Source organism: Condylura cristata, unplaced genomic scaffold (assembly GCF_000260355.1).
Source record: "Condylura cristata isolate star-nosed mole 26May11 unplaced genomic scaffold, ConCri1.0 scaffold00010, whole genome shotgun sequence".
Taxonomy (NCBI): domain Eukaryota; kingdom Metazoa; phylum Chordata; class Mammalia; order Eulipotyphla; family Talpidae; genus Condylura; species Condylura cristata.
The window spans coordinates 18,627,939-18,652,315 of record NW_004567111.1 but is presented as its reverse complement, the minus strand read 5'-3'; the positions used below and the strand labels follow the sequence as shown (position 1 = coordinate 18,652,315).

General features: G+C 34.0%; 1 protein-coding gene across 5 annotated transcripts in view; it reads right to left on the bottom strand.

Moving 5' to 3' along the window:
* MYCBP2 (MYC binding protein 2, E3 ubiquitin protein ligase) overlaps window positions 1–22,313 on the bottom strand; it is a 190,414-nt gene extending 168,101 nt beyond the window's left edge. For 4 of the 5 annotated variants that reach the window (XM_012723216.1, XM_012723217.1, XM_012723219.1 and 1 more), the window contains exons 1-5: window positions 10,763–10,843; window positions 6,084–6,280; window positions 1,668–1,910; window positions 1,373–1,444; window positions 97–193 (exon numbers count right to left, since the gene is read on the bottom strand). In XM_012723216.1, the coding sequence (XP_012578670.1) occupies window positions 97–193; window positions 1,373–1,444; window positions 1,668–1,910; window positions 6,084–6,233 (562 nt within the window). In that variant the 5' untranslated portion in view covers window positions 6,234–6,280; window positions 10,763–10,843. Of the gene's footprint in view, window positions 1–96; window positions 194–1,372; window positions 1,445–1,667; window positions 1,911–6,083; window positions 6,281–10,762; window positions 10,917–16,152; window positions 16,369–22,266 lie in introns of those variants that run through there. The other variant, XM_012723218.1, reaches the window with a different exon arrangement.
* Window positions 22,314–24,377: the final 2,064 nt, after the last annotated feature.

Below are 24,377 nucleotides of genomic sequence, written 5' to 3'. Positions count from 1 at the left end.
GCACTATTCCTTATAAATAATTTAGACATATGACCTGACATGCATAGCTCTTAAAATCACCTGTGAAGAGAACAAATGACTAGTTCAGCAACATACCTGGTAACATTACAGTACCATCCTGTTCCAGTGTTTCAGGGCTTATTCTTATGGCTGTCATGCTGTGGTTATTCAAATCTCTATATAATAAATAACCCTGATGACAACAAAAAATTTTTGTTATGTTGTATATTAACATATTTTTTCATTACCAACCAAGCAACATAGGCCAGCATTAAAATCTCTTGAGAAATAATACATCAAAATCAATCTCTAAGACAGATTAATAAAGATTAAAATTACAAGGACATTATATACTTTAATAAGGGGAGAATTTGTACAATATTGGGTATCAAGTTATCCTATTATTTTTTACATATATTAGATATACTATACAGAGACTACACATACTGTTCAAAATTGTTCTATCATTCATCACTTAATTAAATTAAAATGACCACTGATACTTTAACAATATTTTATGGGGGGAAAAACTGGATTATTTAGATGAATACTTCAAAATGTACACAGTAGTGGTCTTAAATGAAGTGCCATGCCACTGAACATATTTTGGAATTAGGTATTTTCCATGGCATTAATATTATTCTACAAGAAAACTTGGCCTTCACCTCTTAGGAAGGGATAGTATAGAAACAATATGACCCTTTGTTGTTCATCATTCACTTGCTTCTCTCTATGGAAGGAGGAGTGATGAATCTAGTTGCTGACAATCATTTAGCCAAATCATTCAGGGGATGGGATCACAGCATTAAGAAAGCTATCACTACCTTCATGGGGCTACTAAAAACTGGAGAGGCCAAACATTATTCCCTGAAAGATATGGACCTAGACTTAGAATAGAGGAGTTCTGGTTTTGTTTTTAAATGTCTCCTTTCTTAAACTGAGGTAACATTGGCTTACAACATTGTACTTGATTTAGTGGAAAAGTCACCCTACTCAGATAAGTTACCATACCACCTCCACCATCAAGGTACCCATAAATCCTTTACCCTAGGTCATTGGGCCCGTTCCCACTCTACATATTGTTCTAGAAGCTTTTATTCTGCAGATATATTTCCAGGGCTTATTTTGATTTAGTTTTGTTACCATGGGAGAGTTTATGATAACAGTTGGGCCTCAAGATACTGAAATATTACCAGTTCTGAGTTGGCAGTGACAAAAGTGATTTTTCGTTATTATCTAGAAACTCCCTCATTAAATCCAACAGAAGATATTCTTAATCTCAATTATAATTAATTATCAAAAGATCAAATACATTTACTATCTAAAGTCACATATCACATACAAAAAAAATTGATTTTTGATGTTCTCCTACCTGAGCATACCCTAACCATGACTTTTTTTCTTTTCTGTTTCTGATGCGAGATGTAGAATTGTATATATGCCCCTGTAAAACAACAAAAGTTAGTCTCTCAACCATTTCACAATCGTCAATGAAAAGCACAAATGAAAGAATGGCATTTGATGCATGTTTCCATTACCACTTTTAAAGAAATACTACAAATAAAATTAGATGGTACTGTAAAAGTTAAAAAAAAAAAAAGAGGAGATAATTCAGTACGATAGTACAATGTAATTTTTTGATTAAAAGTTGTAAGTAATTACATTACCCTAACTGTTCCACTGTATCCAGAACCTATTTTGTATAATCCATCTTTGCATAAGAGATAAAGAAAAAATCCATCATTCTGAAGTAGACACTGATCATCTTCATCAACAGATATTTCTTTTAACGGCCACTTGTGCATTAAAGCTGCTTTCTTAATGCCATTGCTAAACCAGTCCTGAATTTGAATTTTTCCCACCAACACTGCCTGTACACTTCGCTGTAGTGAATTGAGTATAGTTGGCACCTATAGAAAGAGAAGGGGAAAAATACATACTTAACTGCCTCAAACACAGAACAGACAAAATACAGTTATTTTAGTAATATATTATTATTAGAAAACAAATTGCTCACAATGATCATCAGCAAACTGTGCCAACTAGAAGTACAGCTACAAAAAGCAAGCCTCAAGCGGCCAAGTTAAAAATATCAAATCCAAAGATTTATGTTTTTGACCAAAAACACTAAAGTGTTCCTTATTCTTCAAAACACCTGCTAACCTAGACTATTATTTTATGTTTTATAAGCTAAAACAAATTAAAACATATGAATAGTACACATAAAAAAAAATCATTTGTTGTAAACAAGACAAAATGATGTCTCAAAATGAGATGCATAATCTTTAATATGTTTCATGGGAATGAAACATAAAATAACTAGAAGAGAAACAGTACTACTTCTACAAATGAAATAAAATTTCTTGTTTCTCTTCTGCTTTGCTTCTCCATTATGCCTAATACCCATTAACAATTTTTCAAAATATAAAAATCTGTGTATTCACTCAGCATTCATTCAGTATTTATCAAAGACCTGCTAAACATCTGGCATTAGAAAAAGGTCCTCAGCAGTCACCAGCACGGGCCAGCACTCTTTCTCCAGAGAGTGTCCCTCTGCCTCTCCATTATCACTCTAGGAAAACTACTTTTCACTTAGCTATAGGATCAGAACCCAGGGCACTGAATTTCTGTCACAGTTCTATAGCTACCCTGTCAGGTAGCCATGACTGACTGCTCACTTCTTGACATGTGGTTAATAAAAACAAAAAAAAACAAAAAACGGGATTTTGAAGACAGTATAAAAGTAAGGCTACAGAATCTTATTAAAAAATTTATATTGGGCCCTCCCTGGTGGCGCAGCGGCTTAAAGTAATGCACTAAGAAGCTTAAGCCGCTTCCGCATGAATTTGATCCCTGCCTACCCCAGAGGAGATCCACATGGCACAGCAGACCTCTCTGATCCACCCCCACCCGCTGCTCCCCTCAGCAGTGTACTTCGTGGATCTGCCTGTTCTGCTCCCCACTCTGTCCCTGGTGAATTCTCTCCCCCTCCACATCTCTGGCCTGTACCCCAGTTCTGTATGAATTAATAAATAAATCTTTAAAAAAAATTATATTGACTACATGTTGAAATTTTGGGGATATACTGAGTTGAGTAAAATATATTACTAGAGTTAACGTCACCTGTGGGTTATACCATATTTTTATTGGGTAATACTGTTCTAGAGGGTAGAGATTTAAGAGGATAACTGATGCAGTTCAGATATATTTTCTTCCCCTTCCACTTCTGAGGTCCCTAAGGCCTCCTACGTAGCCAAGATATCAAACTTTTATTTTATAAAATTTATATTATTAACGTATATATATGGTTGAATACTACAAATCCTCTCCCTAAATGCAGCCACATTACACTGGTAACTTATTTATTTATTATAGAATTGATATCCATATTCCTATAAAATATGCCAAAGTTCCCATTTTAACTATTATTGGTTGTTTCTTTAGACAGTAAACCTATTTTATAAGGGTATAAGAAAACAAGTTACCTATTTGGGAAGGGTAAGAATAAGAGATCTTAGGTTTGCTATCTAATTTATTATACAATATATTTCCAATTCACTTTTAGGTCCTTCTCTTACCATGACTTTCTACATAATTATTACTTCCAATTCTAAATCCTATTTAAAGTTTTAGATGAAAATCAATTTTTTTCTACAGATATTAACTTCTTGGGGAACTTAACCTTTGCCTTCCCCAATTTCTACCTTCCAACATTGTGTCCCATTCTTAAAAGTTTAACTTAATTTTTTTTCTTCATTATAACCTCAATGAGGCATAGGAAAGGAGAGGAAATTAATATGTATTTTAAGCATAGCTCCATTTGTCCCATGCTTTCTAAAGGGTAACAAAATCTTAAGAATTCACAGAGGCAGGCTTCCCTGGTGACCTAGGGGCTAAGTCTCAGGCTGTGATCCTATGGCCCAGGTTCTATCCATGGCCAGGGAGTTGACCCACAAGGCACAACAGGCCTCGCTTGTCTCAACCACTGCTCACCGTAGCAGTGCATTTTAGTAGATTCACCTGTCCTGCTCCCCACTCTGTCTGTGGTGAACCCTTGTACCTCTGGCTTACACCCAAGTTCTTCTATGAAAGAAAAAAAGAAAAAAGAAATTCCAGAGCCACAAGTAGGGGTTTCACATATACCCCTTTTCCTCTCCTGTTAATTTTCTTTTCCAAACACAATGGCAGTACTTGAGAGAATTTATTATAAAACAGACTTCCTTAATCTCAGGATTTCATAGATTTATTACCAATTCTGAAAATAGCCTTTATTCCCAATATTACTTCTCCCTAAATCTATAATTGCCATATGGAATTCTGATTATACTGATATTTTCTCATTCTCTATCCATGTTTCTTATTTTCTTTCATATTTTTCTTTGTGCTGGCTTCTGAAGAATTTCTTCTTTATCTTACAAGTTCACTATTTTTACCTTCAACTATATTATCTGCTGGTAACATATCTTATAAGTTTAGTCTCCTTTGATAACACCTCATACTACTATCATCCTTATCCTACTTTAAACTCTCAAGTGTTTTAGGACAGGTAATATTCATTTGGATACCAAGACTACTATAAATATGAGTGCACACATTCTCAAGAAAACTTTCTCCCTCCACCCACAGCCAAGAGAACTGGTGAAATAAAGTTGGTGGAATAGGAACTATCTTGCAGAACACTGTCAGTCATACTAAAATAGGCTTTTACACAGTGTTTGGGCTAGAATTGGGAATGTAGAGACCAGGTAGATCTATAAAGAAACTTAGGCATTTTATTCAGGTGATCTAGCAGTTTGTGTAGCTTAGTGTTTGAACAAAGTATTAAAGTCCGACAGATCTGTATTTAAGTATTACCTCTGTTATTTGATAGTTCTCTATACGATAAGTATACTAAGCTTCTCTTAAGTCTTCAAGATTTTACATTTACTTTTACTTCTATGTATTGTTTTCTACATGGATACCAAAAACATTCTCTATACACTCCAACACTAGCACATCTATCTGTGGCCAGGCTTATTTCAACTTTAGATATCACCTTTTATCTGCTAGGGTAATTGTACATTAAAATAACTGACATGTATGCCTAATAATATAAGCTCATGTGTTTGAACTTATTTGATAAATGATGTCTGAATGTTTATGTTTCTCATTAAAATTTAATAGGTATTTGCATATTTTAAATATACATTTAAATTAAAACACTGTCAACCCCCAAAGTACAACCATAGAATACAGTTGTGCATTAGGGAACGTCAAAATAATTAAAGACTCTAAAGAGGAAAAAAGACTTCAAACATGGAGAAAGAGGGAAAGAATAAAAATTGAAATATAGAGTCAAGAGTGTACTCACATGTTTGACAAGGAGAGTTCAAATTGAGTAAATCATAGAATATGACCCATTCACTACCTTGGCCCTGCCAGTGACAGTACAGAGACTGCCTTTCCATTGCTCGTTAGGCTGCTCAAGGCCAGAGAAGAGCACCTAGTAGACTTTAAAGCTGTAATTTTCTTATTAAATTTCCAGAATAGTCCAAAAAAGTTAAATGAAGTTTGCCTATGAGAAGGACTATAATCACCACCCTTAACAGTGGAGAAAAGCTTGTTCCGCATCAGATATTTAAAATATAAGCAGTGTGATATTTGAAGCTGAATAAATAGCTCAGAAACAAAAAACAATAAAACCTATCAAAACTATAGTAGAATTCTATCATATCCTTCTCTTTCAACAGAGAAAAGATATGGGAAGTGTGAGAGTGTACAGAAAAAGACAATGCAAAGAAAGAAAAGCAGTGTGTTAACACAAAGAGCATATTAGAGATTTCAGGGTTTTTACCAAATTTCAATTTACTTGTGAATTTTAATTTTCTTATATTTCATTTAATACTACAGTTAACCACATGTGTAGCATTGTCCAAATACCGAAATTATTTATACATCAACTTTAGACAAACCAAACCATTATGTTACATACGAAGAAAAAAAAAATTATACTGAGAAAGCTGGAAATTCTTTTTAAAATAAATTAAGACAAAATTGTAACTTGGTATCATAGAAATTTCCAAATAGCTACAAATATGAAGTACCTGAATAGTTTGGCAAGCATGGCTGCCATTGTTGGTGAGAATAGCAGAGATAGCCTGAAGTGTCCTTCCTGTTTCTCCCCAAGAAGCCACCAGACTAAAGAGGCAAGCACAGGAAAGTGCTGTCAGAGACTGTCCTGTGCTGTCATTCATTCCAGTGCTTCGAACAGTAATTTCCAAAAGGAGCTGAAAGAGAGACTCTGTGGACAAAACAGAACTCAATTACAGTCATTCAATATAAAGGACATCTGAGCTTGCTCATACTTTGCTTCATTATTAAAAAGAATTAAGGCAGCTAGATGGAACACTTTCTTTGCATCCATTCCTTTCTCGTTGTCTGCTTTTCCCGAAGTTAGAATGTTTATATAAAAAGGACTTAGATAGTATTTCATTTAACTGCTTATTTTGTAAATGTAGACATGGAATCTGTCCAAAATCATTTTAAAACTTGCCTTGTAGCATTCACATATTCAGGAAATACTATCAAGTATTGGATAATTCAGTAACACTTATTTTCCATTTTCTAGGGAAGAACATAAGTGTCCTGGAAATTATGCATTTATTTTGTAAAACACTACAATATTTAAGACATGTCATAATTTCTTATCTATAAAAGTCGGTTTTATTGCTAGCACAATAGCAAGTCACACTTATAGTGGAAGCATGCAATTCATTATACTCTACAAAGATCCTCCAAGTCAACAGAACAGATACCTTCTTCCTTAATGGATAATGAGATGAAGATAACAGAGAGGTTAAAAGATTTTCACTAAGTTATAAAGTCACTAAGTCACTAAGTCATAAAGTAGCAAAGATGAACAAACACATGACTATTCTAAGGCCATGAGAAGTCCTCACACAAAACTCCCTGAGCAATTTTGCTTTAAGTTGGGGTCAACAGACTTCCAAGTATTTTCTCCACAGAAGAGAAGAAGGGGGTTGATGACCCTTAATGAAATATATACTCAGAGACAGAGAAGGTAAGAAACAGATTCAGAGAAAGAAAGAAAAATTAATTTTCTTTTTTCAAAAGAAAAAGGGAGGAAAGTACAATAATGTATTACAATTCTCTAAAACCCAGAAGGGTTTTCTATGGTTTGTTAATTCACTTTACCAAGGCCACTTTACCTTTTCGTCATCCTCTGTATCTCATCACAAGTTTAAAAGTTGATCCATTTGATTTACTAATTCATTTCTCCACTTTCTCTATCCGTCTCCAATTTTTTAATCCATGCTACCATCACCTCTTTTTTTTTTTTTAAAAGATTTATTTATTTATGCATGCAGAACTGGGGTACAGACCAGAGGTGCAAGGGCGGTGAGAGGATTCACCAGAGACAGAGTGGGGAGCAGAACAGGCAGATCAATGAAGTACACCGCTAAGGGGAACAGTGGGCGGACCAGGAGAGGTCTGCCACACGATGTGGTCACCTCCGGGGCAGGCGGGGATTGATCTCATGCTGAAGTGGCTTTAGCTTCTTAGAGCTGTGCTTTAACCCGCTGCGCCACCAGGGAGGGTCTCCGCTACCATCACCTCTTAACTGAACTACTCTACTAAAACGTGGTCATAAATTAGCTCATACTATATACTTTATTACCTTAGCCAAGGAATTTTTTTTTAAGATTTATTTATTCATACAGAACTAGGGTACAGGCTAGAAGTGTAGGGGCAGTGAAAGAATTCACCAGAGACAGAGTGGGGAGCAGAACAGTAAGATCGCCCAAGTACACTGCTGAGGGGAACAGCCAGACGTCTGCCGCGTGCGCCATGTGGATCTCCTCCGGGGCAGGCGGGAATCGAACTCATGAGGAAGTGGCTTAAGCTTCTTAGTGGTGTGCTTTAACCCGCTGTGCCACCAGGGAGGGCCCAAACCAAGGAATTTTTAAAGCCAGATTTTAATAGATGCTAGATGTTTTTCAAAAAATCTTAAAAGATTTTTTAAATCTGTAATTCTACTTAAAATCTATTTACTTTGGTAATTCCTTTATACTACTCTCCCTTCTTTTCTTTTTTCCTGACTTTTCTTCATTCATCTGCACATCCTTTAGTTTTTCCTTTTTTTCTATCTAAACCTCTCTCTGCTTTTCACTTCAACTGTCCTGTCTTTCCTTCATCATTTACTTTCACTTTCTTCTGTTAATTTTTCCTTCCAATACTGTCCTACCCTTTTATCTCTTAGTCAGCAAATATTTACAGAATTCTCTTTGTATAGCAGGAACTATACCAGGTTGATGAGTTACACTGGTAAATAAGACAAAGAATGCCTTTACCATCAAAAATTTTAAATTCAAGTGAATGAAAGTTGTTGAAGAGCTATAAGAATACAGAATTGGTTTTGAAGTGAGAAGATAATAACTTGTCATTCTCCTAGAAAAACCAGACTCCTTTAACATGGTTTGTAACTTTCCATATGATTGAGTCCTTCTTTTACCACTTATGACACAGTACTCTCTCCTCCATACCCTTTGCTATTCCAGTCACTCTTCCTTCAATCATTCTTCCTGTTTCAGGTCTTACTGCATGCTATCCTTTCTCCCTAGAAACTGAGTTAACTCCTTCATATTCAGTCTTCAAATTCTTCTCACATTTTCAAGAAAACCCACTAGAGTCTCAGAACTCTAATTTCCCCCATATATTTACCCACATTTATAATCTCACATGTGTCCAACTGCTGCATGCTAAGTTCTTTAACAGCAATGTTGTACCCCTATGTACTTTTACCACAGAACATAGAAGGTACTATTATTGCATATAAGTAAACATTTGATAATATATATCCTAATTAACAGAAAGATGGGTATAAAGGAATGATTTTCTTAATTGGACAATTTATAAATCAAAACCAATTTACAAAAAGAAGCTTGATGTACAAAAACTGTCACTATTCCAACAATAAGAGTGATGTTTATGGACATTATTATATAATATAAAAAAAATCAAAGTGGGAAAGTGTGACTAATGTGATTTGATCTAAGATGAAAAAAGCATAGAAAGATTTACATAGACATTTTGTTTTAAAGATGTAACTACTTGCATCTAGTTAATTAAACAAGATTAAAAATATGAGATGATTGAAAACCATTTAACATAATAAGTAAGTCAAAAAAAAGTCTAAACAGCTAAGAGGTCAAAAGTAAGCACTCAGAGAATAACAGAACAAAAGCAGTTTAGCAATATTTGAAGCTATTACAAGAAAATAAACAAATTAATCAGGTCAAAGTTTTGACAGATGATTAAGCTAAGGCATGCGTTATGCATTTAAAAAAAAAAGTAGTAAGAATAAGTGTTACTTTGAAAAGAAAGGAAAAGGAGTATTTTTGTTAGATTGGGCTCATAAGAAAGTGTATAATAACCAATAGAAGACAACAAAGTGGTAAAAGATCCAGTAGGAAAGAAAAGCATGTTGTTCAATGTAAGCAACAGGACATACCGGCTTAGTGACCATTAAATACTTTAACTACTTGCTAACTGACAAATCAGAGTTCAGAGTACCTAGCAAAATATTCTTTACTAAATATAGACTTCTCAGTAAAATACTGTGAAGCTGAGCAGTGCAGTTCAATAGTAATATGATCAATAACCAACAAGGTGACTGCTTAACATGATAGATTTTATTTGGCATCAGCAGTTAATAGTAAGTGGGAAGGGTATTTTTAAAGAAATCTTCAGTTTGCTTTGTGACTAGTATCCCTATTCCCATGCTAAAACAAAACAACAGAAAATCAAACACAAAAACTAATCACTGTGTGTGATCAAAAATAATCTGACATGTTCAGACAATTAGGCTGCAATTAGGCTTTCACATATGGGTTTAATAAAATCCAAATAGCCAAGAAAAGAAAAAGAGAATCAAACTCTAGTTCTGACCAGTAATAAGATCACCAAATTGGCAGTGCTGACATCACCCACCCAGAAAGTTATTCCAAATGCAAATTCTTAGGTCCCACCCACTTCTGAATCAGAAACTTGTATTGAATACAAATTATAAATTAATGCTTGAGATCTTGAGATTTTGAAATCTCAAGCAATCTCAACTACCTCTGAAGGACAATGTTTAGTATCAGAGAATAGCATTTAGTCAGTTTTAAAAGTATATTCTCACCTCTATTTCTATTCCTCAGTAACTTTCTAAAAAAGAGTCCCTATTTTACTAATGTGATTATGCGTTGAGCCTAGATTACTGGCATTACTGGCATGAAAGGCAGGAATTCAAAAATTCAAATACATAATACTTAAAGGAAGTTGCTACTGATTCATAAGCTTTATCCATAACCACAACAGATTTCTATTTAGGATGAATACAAAAAGAATGCCTTCTCTATGTAGAAACCAATTGTTCTCTTTTTTGCTACTTTTTTGATTATATAAAATAACGTGAAGTTAGAGAAAGCAAATGTTAGCTTTTTTAACTAATGTTTTTATAAGAATTTTTTAAGTTAGTAATAAGTATAAGGCTTGAGAACTATTTCTGGGTTCCAAGAATTTGTTTAGCTTTCTTCCCATATCACAATAATCAGAAATAGTTTGACTTTTATGCCATTACTCCAGTGGAACACAGTCAGAAAAACAGTATTTGTATCTCAGTATAATACTTAAAGACTGCACTGCAAACTCTTGGATGTGCTTCATAAGAAAAGCTATTTACATTCAAAGGTTCCATTTAGTGCATCTGGGCTCTTACCTAGGACCTCCGGAGGCTCTGACTGGAGGCCTTCTGGCTGCTGACCCTGCAGCACATTAAGCAGGGCTTGGAGACTCCTGAGGCACAGGGGTGGGTGGGAGAATCGTGTCTCCTTGATCAATTCAAAAACTTCACAAAGTCCAACCTCAATGATCTATTTAATGTGAAAAAAAATTATACTTTATAATAAGTAAGCTAATAATACTTCCCAGGCAGTTTAACTGGCAAAGCTTATTTCAACAGCAAATGATTAAATTGCAATGTGTAAAGGGAAGAAAATGTAACACATTAAAGATAAGAAGTATATTTTTAATTTAAAGATTTAGAAAGCCAACTAGTTAAGTGGAAAGTTTATTTTAAAAGAATGGCGTTGTTTTAAAAAGTGGTTCTAATATAATCAATTCATAATAAAAATGCCATGAAAAATGTAATGAACTCAATCACTGACTACATTTACTGAAAAAAAGATATGCTGTATTAATTTTCATTGGTTGTAGTCAATTAAAAATCAACACTTTTTTTTATTACAATTCATACTTATCACCAGAAAAAAAAAAATCAATGAAGGATATACAGTGAAAAGATTAAAAAAGGAACTTTGCATCTTAGCCTGTTCTAGAATTACCATAATATTGTTTACAGATGTGTTCCTGAGTTTAATTTAATCAGATTATATTCCTCATAGGCATCTAGAAAATGTGATTCAGTTTAGTTAAAGATAGGAAAACTAAAGAATGAGAGAACAAATGTGATCAACTGGCATAAATAGCAAACAATGAAAACCCATTTCTTAATTAAAACCAACATTTGACAACCAGATGTATAAGATCTCTTTAGGAGGTGTTAAATTATTTGAAAAAGTTAAATAAAAAGTAAAATTAAGAAAGACTAGTAGAACTGCATATAAGCATTAATTGTATTGGCTGCAATAGAGGAAGAACAGTCCTTCTTGCTGAGACTTGTGTATTAATGCACATATTACATAAATTTTTAAAACCCCTATTTTATGCAACTCACTATAGAAGATATGAAGATACAGTATACTAGTCTCCATCCTCTGAAAGTTTACAAGCTAACAGTTTAAATGAACCTTCTATATAAGTCTTTCCCAAACCAGGTTTCTGTTATAGAATTTATTATGCTATAAAGTAACTATTTAGGGTTTCATCTTTTCAACTATACAGTGTCATCTTCTGAAACAAAGACTGTATCTTAGCTTATTATTTCCCATAACTAGTCCACTGACAGGCACATAACAGACCAAAAATATTCATTTAACTATGCTCTCACTTGGGTGCTTAAATCCCACTGAAATTCAACAATAATTTTCCACACAAGGGTCAAATCAGTTACAGGCAACTAAACTGTAATTCAAATTATCATCTACAAGGTTTTTGAAGACTACAGATATGACCAACAAGAAAATATAATTACAGGATTGTTTTCAGAAAGTTATCTAAAATCTTAGCAAACTTCATTATAACCAAAATTAAAGAAATCCTGTAGAGTTTCAAGTGGCTAAATGCAATAGGCAAGGAAATTTTCCATTTGATACAGTTTCCTTTCCTAAAATACATTGTAAATAAAAACAAGCTGCCCAAGATTTCTCCTCCTATGTACTTTCAGGAAACAAATCTGAAATCAAAGATCTCCTGTATTCTACAGCTAATGGAAGAGTGCTATATCCTATCACTCTTTATGATTGTTTATTACTATCAATCATGTCTTTATCTCATTCAAAGATTATTCACACATGACATTTTTGACTAGAGTTTGGAAGTGGAATAAATACAATTCCAGTAGTAATGTGGCTTAAAAGTAAGGGACTATCAACTGAACATTTCTTCAGTTGTTTCTCTTAAAGCTAAGATGCACTAACAGGTGTATGACAATAGCCAAATCAAATAGGCTGCCTATCAAATAGGCTGCCTATGAGCAGAAAATAACTGGTTTTTGTGAGACATACAAATAAACATTAGACATAATGATCAGGATGGAGAACTATCCATCTATTTAGGTTAACCACTATGGGTTCTCACTAATCTGTATTTTAGTTCACTGTAGGTTTCTTTTTTCAAAATAAAGGATTAAATATACGTCATCTCCAAAACAGTAATACATATTCAATATATGACTTAGTGTACAAAATAAAAATCATACTGAAGTTTTCCAGTCATATTTAGCTTCAAATTACTAAGTTGATGAATCAGACATATCATGAAATAAGTCTTTTCTGAGGTTTGACTGAGAAAATTTTATCATAATTGAATTTTAAATTGCACTAATATAATAATAGGGATCATCCTACACTGTGCCTCCTCCTCCTTCAATATTAGTAAGAAACAGTATAGAAAGAAAATATATAGTATCACACATACAGTATGATTTCACAGGTACAGGAAAAAAGTATAATTTTAACAGGTTTATATAAAAATGTTTATAGTAGATTTTTTTCACCCTTCATATTTAGCTAAATACTACTTCTGCAATTCCATTTCCTTAATATTTCTTGTATGCCAAACAATACCTCTACCCTAATTCCAACCCCTCATTAACATTTTCTAGACAACTGCAATAACTGTGTAAATAGTCCCTCTACTTCTAATCTCACTACTCTTTAGTGAATCTGTTTTGTTAGTACCAAAGCAACTTCACTAAGCTTCAAGTTTGATCACACGCTTTTCCTTAAAATTGTCAGTGTTTCCAATTCACAATTTGAAAATGAGCTATTATGTAGGCATTGCTTACCAGGATCTTTAGCTTTTCATTTTTTGTGAAATAGTAAAAGCACTTTTACAAGTAACATCCACCTACATGCTTTTTTATTAAGCAAAAAATCCTGGTAGGTAAGGCCTACATAATGGTCTAATTCACTTTAACTCTTAAAAGTAGAGGAAAATGTTACATTAAATGATACTTCAACAAATAAAAACTGTCACAATTATGTGAGAAAAAGTTAGAAAAACACCTTAGGTGGTGAGAAAGAAGGTGACAATCATGCACACAGGAGGAGCAGAACAACCAAGAAATGAAATAACATAAAAGAGTAGCAAGACCCTGGAGTAGAGGCACATAAATGACCAAAAGGAAAAGAAAAATGCCAATATTATCAACTGTCTTCAAGTTCCTATCACCTCCATCATTCTTCAGTATCAATGCACTGCTGTCCTGTAAACAGATCCTAAACACAGCCTGAGAGTTCCCTTCCCGCCCATGCCCAAGGTATGCTGTTGCCTCGGCATAAAGGAAGGTCAGCATTTTTTCTCTCTCTTTATATCATTCATCACATCATCTCACCAATTCCTGGAAACTTCATTTCTTGGATGTAAAGTATTTCTTAATAAATTGAAGAGTTCCTTGTAATGTAACTCAAACTCATTTGCACCTACACATTTTCTTGTTTGCACTTAGCCTGACAGCTATAACTACAGTTGTGATTTACTGAGCACTCCCACTTTTGTATCACATTTAATCCTCACTACAAACCTACGAGTTAGATGTTACCTACACTTCAAAGATGACAAAACTGAGACACGGATAAGTTACATAGACTTGCCAGCACAGCTGTATTTCATACAACTGTAATTTTGGTAAGTGTCTAAACCCACCCAATCCGACTCCACAACCCATATTCTCAACACTAAGCCCAGTTTCTGACAGCTCAACATGCGATGGAAAATTCAACATTAATCACCTGGAGTCCCTAATTTTCTCTGAAAGATGCCCATTTAACTCTGTATCTTTTAACTGTTAGTCATGCCATTTTGTATCTTGAATAACTACTTTCCCTGATGTTTGAAAAAAAAGTCTAAGAATGATTGTATAAGTATCTTTTAATTTGAACTAAGCTTACTGTACAAAATCTGTACACTTGTACAAAAGACTTGTGTGGGTTTTTATTTTCCTTCTCAACACTAAACTTAAGCAGAGTGATTATACTGACTGAGTTTTATCAATATACAGAATGGAATTCTTACCAAAAGTATATTATGTAAGTTATGTAGCCTTAAATCCTAGCTTAACATTTTCCCTTCAACTTTCCCTAGCAAAGCATATGAAATAAGAACTAGAGACCAAGTCTCTACCTGGAGGAACTTCCATGCAAAAGATGAGCTTGTTTGTTTTAGGTTGGAAAAAAAAAGGAACAGAGAGCAGAGTAGGTACACAAAAAGATACAGGAACAAAAGGTATCAAGAATGAGGAGATAAGAACAGTTGATGAAACCATGTTAAGTTCAGCTTCATCATCCTATGAAGTAGGAAGCACCTCATCTGAGGATCAACTGAAAAGAACCTGACAGTAAGGACTTGGCAATAGCTATAACAAAGTTTGTCAAAGAAATCAGATCAGGAACATTAGATTCTATCCTTGTTACTATTTCCAAATAGTAAAAAATATTTACAAGAATCTATTAGCTATAAAAAGATTTCAAGATATACTTTTAACAAAAAGTTTAGCAAAAAGTCAATATACATGAATCATTTAATTAAATCATTTAAAATTATTTTTTAATATGCATGAATCACCTTTGATAAAGGCATCCATTAAAAATATGTCTGTATTTTTACTCATTCTATTATTAGAAATAGTAACTGGACTTCCTGTAGAGAATATATATATATGTTTAATATAATATATATATATTTAATATGTGTATATATATATATAAAATATTAATAGAGTACCTTGAGAATAGTTTGCTCTACTACAACATATGTTTCTAGAACACTAAGCTAGTTTACACAAATTAGGCATACATATATCAGAGAATGGCAGAAGTTGTGTTAATTCTTTTGTAATTTGTTTTTCTTTGATAAGGCAGCAAAAATAGCGAGAGTACCATTATAATTTTAGCCAAAAAAGGCAAAAAAAAGTTCACACTGCAGCTGCTGTGCAGTCAGGAGACCTTTTACTTCCATCTCAAGAAAAATAAAAGTGTGTATCTGTACTCAGAGCTCCTCCTGCTAAGGGGAGCATCCCCAGTTTTTATGGTTCTTGATTTGTGTGGTAGTTTGTACTTTGTCATCTGCCATCTTAGTAGTAGCCCACTGGTTCAGAGCTCCACCTCTGCTTGCACAGACTCAATGCTTACAAACCAACATGCCCACTCTCCTGCTAATGTACATTTTTAATAGTCCCTGTATGAGACTGCAATCCACTGAACTCCCTGTATGTGTTTTCCATGTTCTACCTATTGAGTTAACAATTATCACTTTGTTATCAGAGATCTAATTAGGGAGTTGTAGTTTTCCTTGTCTACTTTTAAATATAAATCCTGTTCTTTTTAGTGCACAATTTTACAAAAAGCAAGGTATTTTCGGAATGCAAATATATGTATTGCAGCCAATACTTCCTAAAGTTATGCACCTAAGTAGAATTTACTAACTTACCTTTGGGAGCTTGATAGGGGGCTCTTTGGATTCCTCTTCTTCATCACTATCTGATTCTCCACTCTGCACAGAGTTCTTAGATGCAGCTGCCAATGATGTTTCCTTTTTCTGCCATTCGAGAACGCAATGGCGCACATTACAATAAATATTGAAGGCAGACGGATTGCTATGTAGTTTGATATCTGGTATGATTAATGTATTCTCCAAGCTTTCTGACTGAAATGTAAGACATAATAATATTTCAATTTCATATCAATTCCATTTTAAATAATAAAATATTAAAAGATCACTCAGGCTACCTAATTTGTAAGTCATAAGTCACACAGCAAATAAAATCTTTATGTATTGCCTCAATTTATACTAACTTCCTACCCTTCCTTCTACACTACTTTTCTGAGTAATATACTAATAAGAAATATGACATGGGTTGTGATGGGAGAAGCAAAGAACTGAACTCTATGTCATGATAGGAACAGAGTTAACAAAGCTTAACTTGTGGAGTATCAAAGGGTATTTGGTGGTTTCCTAAGAGACCCCAGAAATATTGAATGACTTATTAAAATGCTGAATGACATCTGATTTTTTCATACAAATGATTAGGGCTTAAAAAAACTTAATTTTGGGCCCTCCCTGGTGGAGCGGTGAGTTAAAGCACAACACTAAGAAGCTAAAGCCACTTCAGCATGAGTTCGATCCCTGACCCAGACATGATCCACATGGTGTGGCAGACCTCTCCTGACCCCGCCCACTGCTCCCCTCAGCAGTGTACTTCGTCGATCTGCCTGTTCTGCTCTTCACTCTGTCTCTGGTGAAGCCCCTTGCTGCCCCTGCACCTCTGGCCTGTAACCCAGCTCTGTATGCATAAATAAATAAATCTTTAAATATTAAAAAAAATTAAAAAACCTTAATTTTAGTCAATTATTTCATTTAAGTTAAGAATAATACTAGGAAAGTCACAGATTACAGATAAATGCTTCTTCAAATGTTCTTCAGTCTCAACAAGTAGTAAAAATCATATGCTTGATAATTTAGTTGTTAAAACTAAACAGTCAATTTCTATTCTGGTATAACATTTTATTTTATCAGTCAACAACTACACTTTTGAGATTCACATCTACATTACAAATATAAGAAATAGTTTTAAAATATTCTATAATTGCAAGTATGTCCAGGAAGTAGCTAAGATAAATAAAATGACATTTCAGATACCCAAAGATGATTGTGGATCCAACTGCACCCTTATTTTGCATATTATGGCATTTATACCAGAGAAATGAAAACATGTTCTTCCGAAAAAAAAAAAAAAGTACATAGATGTTGATAGCAACTTTATTCAAGATCACAAAATAAACTGTGATACATCCATACCCTGAAATATTTATTCAGCAATAAAGGATAGCACAATTATGCTGAGTGGGGGGGGGGAGTCAATCCCAAAAGATTAAATACTACATGACTGCATTTATATAACATTTTTGAAATGACAAAATTACAGAGATGGAAACAGATTCATGATTGCCAGAAGCTATGGAGAGGGAGAGGATGAGGATGCGAAGACAATTCATAGGAAAAAAGATGTATGTTTAACAAATGATGCTGGACAAATAATCAATAAAGTGGGAAAATTAGCATGAATCCTTACCGCATACCACACACAAATTTTAACATGAAATGTATCATGAACATATGTCTTATAAATAGAATTATTTGACCTTTTGGAGTAGATAAATATTTCTAAGAACACACACACAAAAAAACAAATCATATTAAAAAAATCAATGAATTAGATTTATAAACTTTAAGACATTTACTCTTCTAACTGACGATGTAAGAACAGGAAAATTATCTGCAAAAGTCTGACAAAGGACTTGTATCTAGACTATTCAATAAGACACAGTTACAAAGGGGGACAAGTTTTAAATGGCATTTCACACAAAAAAGTTGTCAGTGACCAAAGGCACATGAAAAGAGTTCACATCATCTCAGCCACTGGAGAAAAATTAGCTAAAACCACAGTGAGGTAACTTCATGTACTTACTATAACTAAAATTTTAAAAGGTAAAAAAATGTGATTCACCAGAAAAACATAAGTATCGTTATCATTTAAAGTTTTAAAGTTTAAAGTTTTAAACTTTTTAAAATTTTTAAAGTTTTGAAAATTTGATTTACGCTGCTGTTTACAATAAAATGGAATATCCACTATGGGAAACAGTTTTTCACAGTTTCTTAAAAAGTTAAATATTCAGCTACCATAACACCTGTGAGGAAAGAGTTACTAACGTTGCCAATGCCTACTATTTCTCTATCCACTGACTCTTGATCAATCCTTGGGAAAGTTCCTCTTTCGTGTTTTCTTTATGTTATTGATCGACTTTATTATATTGACCAGGAGCAATGGGCTGTACCTACTGAAATGTCAGTTTGCTTTACACAAACATCAAGATTGATGATATGAAGCCAAGTTAAACTTTCATGGTGCACTGCACAGCGGGATATCTACCTCTCTGTGACAGACATCCATGAAAATCTCGGATCCTAAGACTCAAACGGTTTCCCTAGACATTCCTAGGGTAACATTCCATACATATTTCTGTAATGTCAGAAAAAAAATCAAGTCCTGTGTGTACATATAAAAACAGACAAGAAATCCTATGCCTTAATTCTCCAGATCTTCCCTGCTCCATTGCCTGCTCTATAAGCCCTCAGTTGTAAAAAGGTTTACTGATCAGATAAATTTCTTTTTTTGGTCTTCAAAGATTTTCTGGTAAATCACTGATTTACCAGAAAGGAAACACCACCTACCATCTTGTCCCTAAGTAAGGAAAATAAAACTATATGTCTATACAACAAGAGTACATAAATGTTCACAGTAACTTTATTCTTAACAGTTGAAAACTAGAAACAACACTAAAATCTCTATCAAGAAGTACATCAATTAACAAATCAGCATAAAGTCGTATAAAGGAATAGTAAAGAGAAAAAAAAAGGAATGAAATGTTCATATATACAACTACAGACATTCAAAATCGTTGAGTTGAGAAAAAGAAGTCAGACAGAAAAATTATACACATTAGGATCAACTTTATATGCAATTCTAGAAAACAAAAACAAACCCAAAATGAAACGACATCTGTAGTTGCCTACACCCAGAACTACAGATAATGACGAACAGAGCAGAGAAGAAACTCTTAGTGTTGATGCACACTCCATGAGCTTTGTTTACGGCTTCGGCTTTTAAAAGTCACAGAAACCCTCTGTTTCCTGAGACACATTTGGTAGCAGGAGGTAGAAGAATATCTCATAAAATGGATTTGGTTTCTCCTTTTAATAAGTAAAGTCATTTATGAAAGGTAGGATTTATCAAAGGCTTCAGAAGAGTGATAAGGTGACACTCACAGAAGAAATGGGAAAACTTTAGGGAAAAAAAAAAAAAAAAAACAGTCCACCCATGGAAGGTCCTTTTTAGGCTGATGGTCATGAATGTGTACTAACAGCAATTAACTCTTGGTTATCAGCACATAACCTCCAAGAAAAGAGAAAATGGCTGGAGTCATAGAGAACTGAGTTTTGTTAGATGAATATTATAAGCATACACAGAGGAAAAGGAAGATAAGGTAAGCAGAACAATGTTTCCTTCAAAAAGTTTCCTTCTACTCCCTCAAACAAATCACTGAAGATGTTATTAAGGATTTGGAGCCAGAGAGATTATTCTGGATTATCTAGGTGGCCAATGAGGTAGAATGATAGGACAGTCAGAGAAAGAGATATAAAAACAGAAATGTGTCAGAGTGATGCAGCATAAGCTTTGAAGATAGAAGCAGGCACAATCCAAGGAATTCAGGAAGCCTTCAGAAGCTACAAAGGTGAAGGAAATATCTCTTTTCAGATACTCCAGAAATAAAAGAAGCTTGTGAACACCTTGATTTTGCATTTCTGACTTTCAGAGCTATAACTGAATGTGTGCTGGGTGAAGCCATCTGGTTTGTGTAATTTGTTACAGCAGTCATAAGGAACCAATGCCACAGTTTAAGCAGTTTTTCTAAAAGACCTGTATCAAAGCTGGGTAAGGGAATTAAAGGAAGTAACTAATGAGTAAGAAGAAATGAAGGGGTCAGTGGCAGCAATAAAGGAGGAGATAAAGCCATGCAGTTACATGGCATTTTTAAAATAACTTTTTAACAAATTGGTAGATTAAAAATAGTCCAGATTACACTGCTATGTTATATGCAAGAGCAGCAAGAGCAGGACATGTTTCTTACTCATCTTTCTATCCTAATCTATACCTAACATAGTAGCAACACAAAGGCAACTAATATTTGAGAAATGAATATTTTATGTCCCTCTTATCACAGGTTGTTCATAAAAAGCAGATCTAAAACCTGAGACCAAGAGAAGAAAGATGAATAACTAAGGTTATAAAGCTAGTTAGAAACAGAACCGAAGGCACTAAAAAAGTCACTTCCCACCTCTTCCTAAATATCACATCCACTCGCTCTTAGAAAAAAATCACAAAATGAAACCTTTAGAGAACTTTAAAAGATGTTCAAGATTCCCCTCTTTAGACTTTCTACACAATACCAAAGTTCTCAGAAAAGGGATAGAAGTTGAATGGTCATTCAGATTTAAGTATATTTTATATTTAAGTAGATTAAGAATGCTCTTCACTCCCTTCTCCTATCCCACAAGCAGAAGTCACACAATGAACATATATTAAGTACCCGCTCACCCTCAGTGTACCTACCCTCCTCCACTCCACACGGCATGCTCATCAGGGCATGCTCATCTACTACCTGTCACAGGGTCAGAAACATAACTCAGTGTAACTAAAGTGCCCCATCTCCAAGGCCAAAGTGAATAATGTAGGTCAATCAAAAAACATATGGAATTCTTTCTTCCACTAGGACTAGAAGAGCTGTCTCTTGCCCAAAGAAAATGCAACTGGAGCTGGCAGCATCATCAGTCCTCAACTACAGGCAGTAACACACTAACGGGCAAAGGAGAATCAAAAAAGAAAACACAGATTTAACAGCATTATTTTATCCTTGGCTCTGGTTGTATTTAAAGATAGAGTAACCAAACAAATTGTATTCCCTATCTTTTTATTTTACTTTATTTTTTTTCCTACTAGATTAAAGTATATTACTCTCAGTTATAATAGCAAGAACACTTATTAAAAGGGCAGGACACAATTGTCTTCAGAACTTAAATATAATATGCAGGCCATCTAAGCTATTGTGTCTTTAGTCAAAAATGGTGCCGTTCATAAATCAGGGTTATGACCCCTCTCTTCCTTCTGTCTAAACTGACTAGTATTGCTCAATAGGAAAGAGGCTCTTTTACAGAAAGAGGGCTCTGATCACTGAAAATGTTTTTTAAAAAGGGGAGTATTTCCCTGTTACATTAAAAAAAGAGACGTTTGATCTCTAAGGCTCACCTAATTCAAATATTTGATATTGCCCTTTCTTTTCACAATCATCAACAATCAAAAGAAGCTCAGAAGAATACATTCTTAATCAAATTTCTCCTAATTTATAACAGATGTATTCACATATAATGAAGCTAATTGGAATTCTCATAAACCAATTTTGTTCAGTTTCAGGGCCCTTCCTGGTGCCACAGGGGCTAAAGTCTCACCTGTTGTAGTATGAGTTCAAACCCCAGCTACAGAGCTGACCCACATGACACAGGAGACCTCTCCTGTCTCGCCTGTTGCTCCCCTCACCAGTGTACTTTGTAGACCTGCCTGTTCTGCTCCCTCTTTGTCTCTGGTGAATCCTCTCACCCACCATGCACCTCTGTCCTACACCCCAGTTCTTGTATGTACAAATAAAAGAAAAATAAATCTTAAAGGAAAAAAATAAATGAAAAAGAGAAGAAAAAAATGGACATGTCCACTTACAAAGAACTAATGAAAGATAATAAAAGTAACTATTAGCACCCAGATATTTACTTATAAGCTACTAGTAATACTTGAAAGTAAGGGCTTTTAAAAATTACTTTAGTACATAAAATCATAATAGTTTGCTAATTATACTTACATCTTTTTAATCTTGGCATTTCTGATCAAACTACTGCACAAAGTCATTATTCCCTGTAAATTACAAATAGTTTTACCTTGCTTCTTGTCTTCACTTTTGATTTGCTCTTCTGTTTTCTTTTCAACTTCTTCTTATTTAAAATTTTCTTATTCCTAAAAATTTTTAGAGTGGGGAAAAAAAAGAATTGTGAAAGTTCATATTAAAACATACAAAATTATTTTTAAAAAGGTATTTCCAAACTAGTCACTTGAATATTTCTCTTACAAGCTGTATGAAATAGTGTACTCTCTTCCCTCTCTCTCTCTATATATATATAAAACGTCAACTAATAATGTAGCCATTGAAATAACATAATACTGGATAGCTAAGAAATATACTGTAAATAATAATAAAGATTAGAATTCTGCAAATACTTTAACAAAATTTAGTATTTCCCTAAAACCATCAAATGAAGTTTTTAAAATGTCCTTCAACAATAGACTAATAGACTACTAATATGTATCAATTATAGTATATCTCTTTTCCAGATGGGGGGGGCGGAAAGCACTACCCATTATGGTAATGAGGACAAAAGTGCAAAAAACCTCCATTTCTCACAAAGGAGCCCATTTTTACTAGATTACAATATAAATACTCCAATGCATATATTTTATGAATCTAGTAACCACTTTTCCATTACCTCACAGTTCTAGGAACAAAACATTCTTTAAGCAAAAGGAAGTCCCTAAATGACTTTCAAGGGATGGGAAATGTACAGAATAAGAATTATAATTGAAGCAACTAAAGGCCAGGAAAACATTTTCTTTTCAATAATTTCTTGGTCTATGGTGAAGAAATGCACACTGGTAGATATTAAAGGCACAATGAAAAAAAATACAGTTCTTATTCTCAAAGAGCACAGAAACTTGAATGGGAAGGATAACTTAATAGCCTAGAATGAGGAGAGGAATTACAGGCAGGAAAAGAGGGTTCAGAAGGAGGAAGAGTCTCCAAACACCACAAAAGCCAACTTTGAATATCTGACAACTAGTTTAAGAAAAATCATCACAGGAAAAAAAAAAAAAAATTTGTAAGCCTAGATCACTAAGAGGTAAGAAATGTCATTTACAAAAACAGGAGCAAAGGGGAAGAATTAACTTGCAAAAAGAAAGAAAGAAAGCATTCAATTTTAAAGATGTTTGAATTCAAAATGGTAAAATAGCAACAATAAAGCTATTAGCAAGCATATGAAAATTGTTACCTTAACACTTCAATTTCACTCCCCAACAACAATCACAAAACCTAGACAATTACATCTTGTAAACAGTTATTGAACTTGCCTATATCAACTCTACTGCAACTAATTGTCTAAGGTTTCACTAAATCTTAGACCATAGCAAAAGCTTCTTATTTCTGCACATTTCACATTTGCCCACCTTTTAAACTATGCTTCACAAATAGGTCATAAATTGCCTTTTCTAATTTCTCCACTTAAAATTCTTAATATCTTCTCATAGAATAAAGTTCAAACACTTTGACAGTTAAAAAAAAAAAATCCTCTGCCAAGATCTGACCTTTGTCAGCCACTCCTGCCTCATTCTGCATCACTCTCCCAACCGGTTCATCAGACTCCAGCCACAGGACATTCTCTCCGTTGTTTCAATCTGCTAGAGCCCAGAGGGGTTTTCAAGAAGAGTCTTCTGCCTAGAATTGGTTCCTGTTAACCACTATCTATCTATGAGGTGTCAGTTTGCTTCATTCTTGCAGGAATCTCCCAGATTAGGTCAGTTTCCTAGTTCCTAGGTCAGTTTCCACAATATACTTTCTCATTCCATCTAATACCTATATTCTGTAAACTACAACTATTATGTATGAGATTACCTTTTTTTAATTGTAACATTCTGTCACCAAGCTAAAAGGTCTAAGCATGCAGACCATATGTTTCTTGCTCACTACTTTAGCCTCCTTAGACAGAGAAGTGTCTGGAAACAAAGTAGTATTTTGAGATAAAATGAAACTAGAAGGAAGAAAAGAAGGAAGTTCAAAGCTATAGTATAAGACTTACTCAGAGAGTAAAATAAGTGAGGACCAAGGATAGATCCACAGAGACACAAACATATTTAAAGGGAATCTAGTCAGTGATATCCATGAAGTTTATTTTACATAAGATTATCTTAAGAAGTTATCCATGATGACTATTTTACTCAG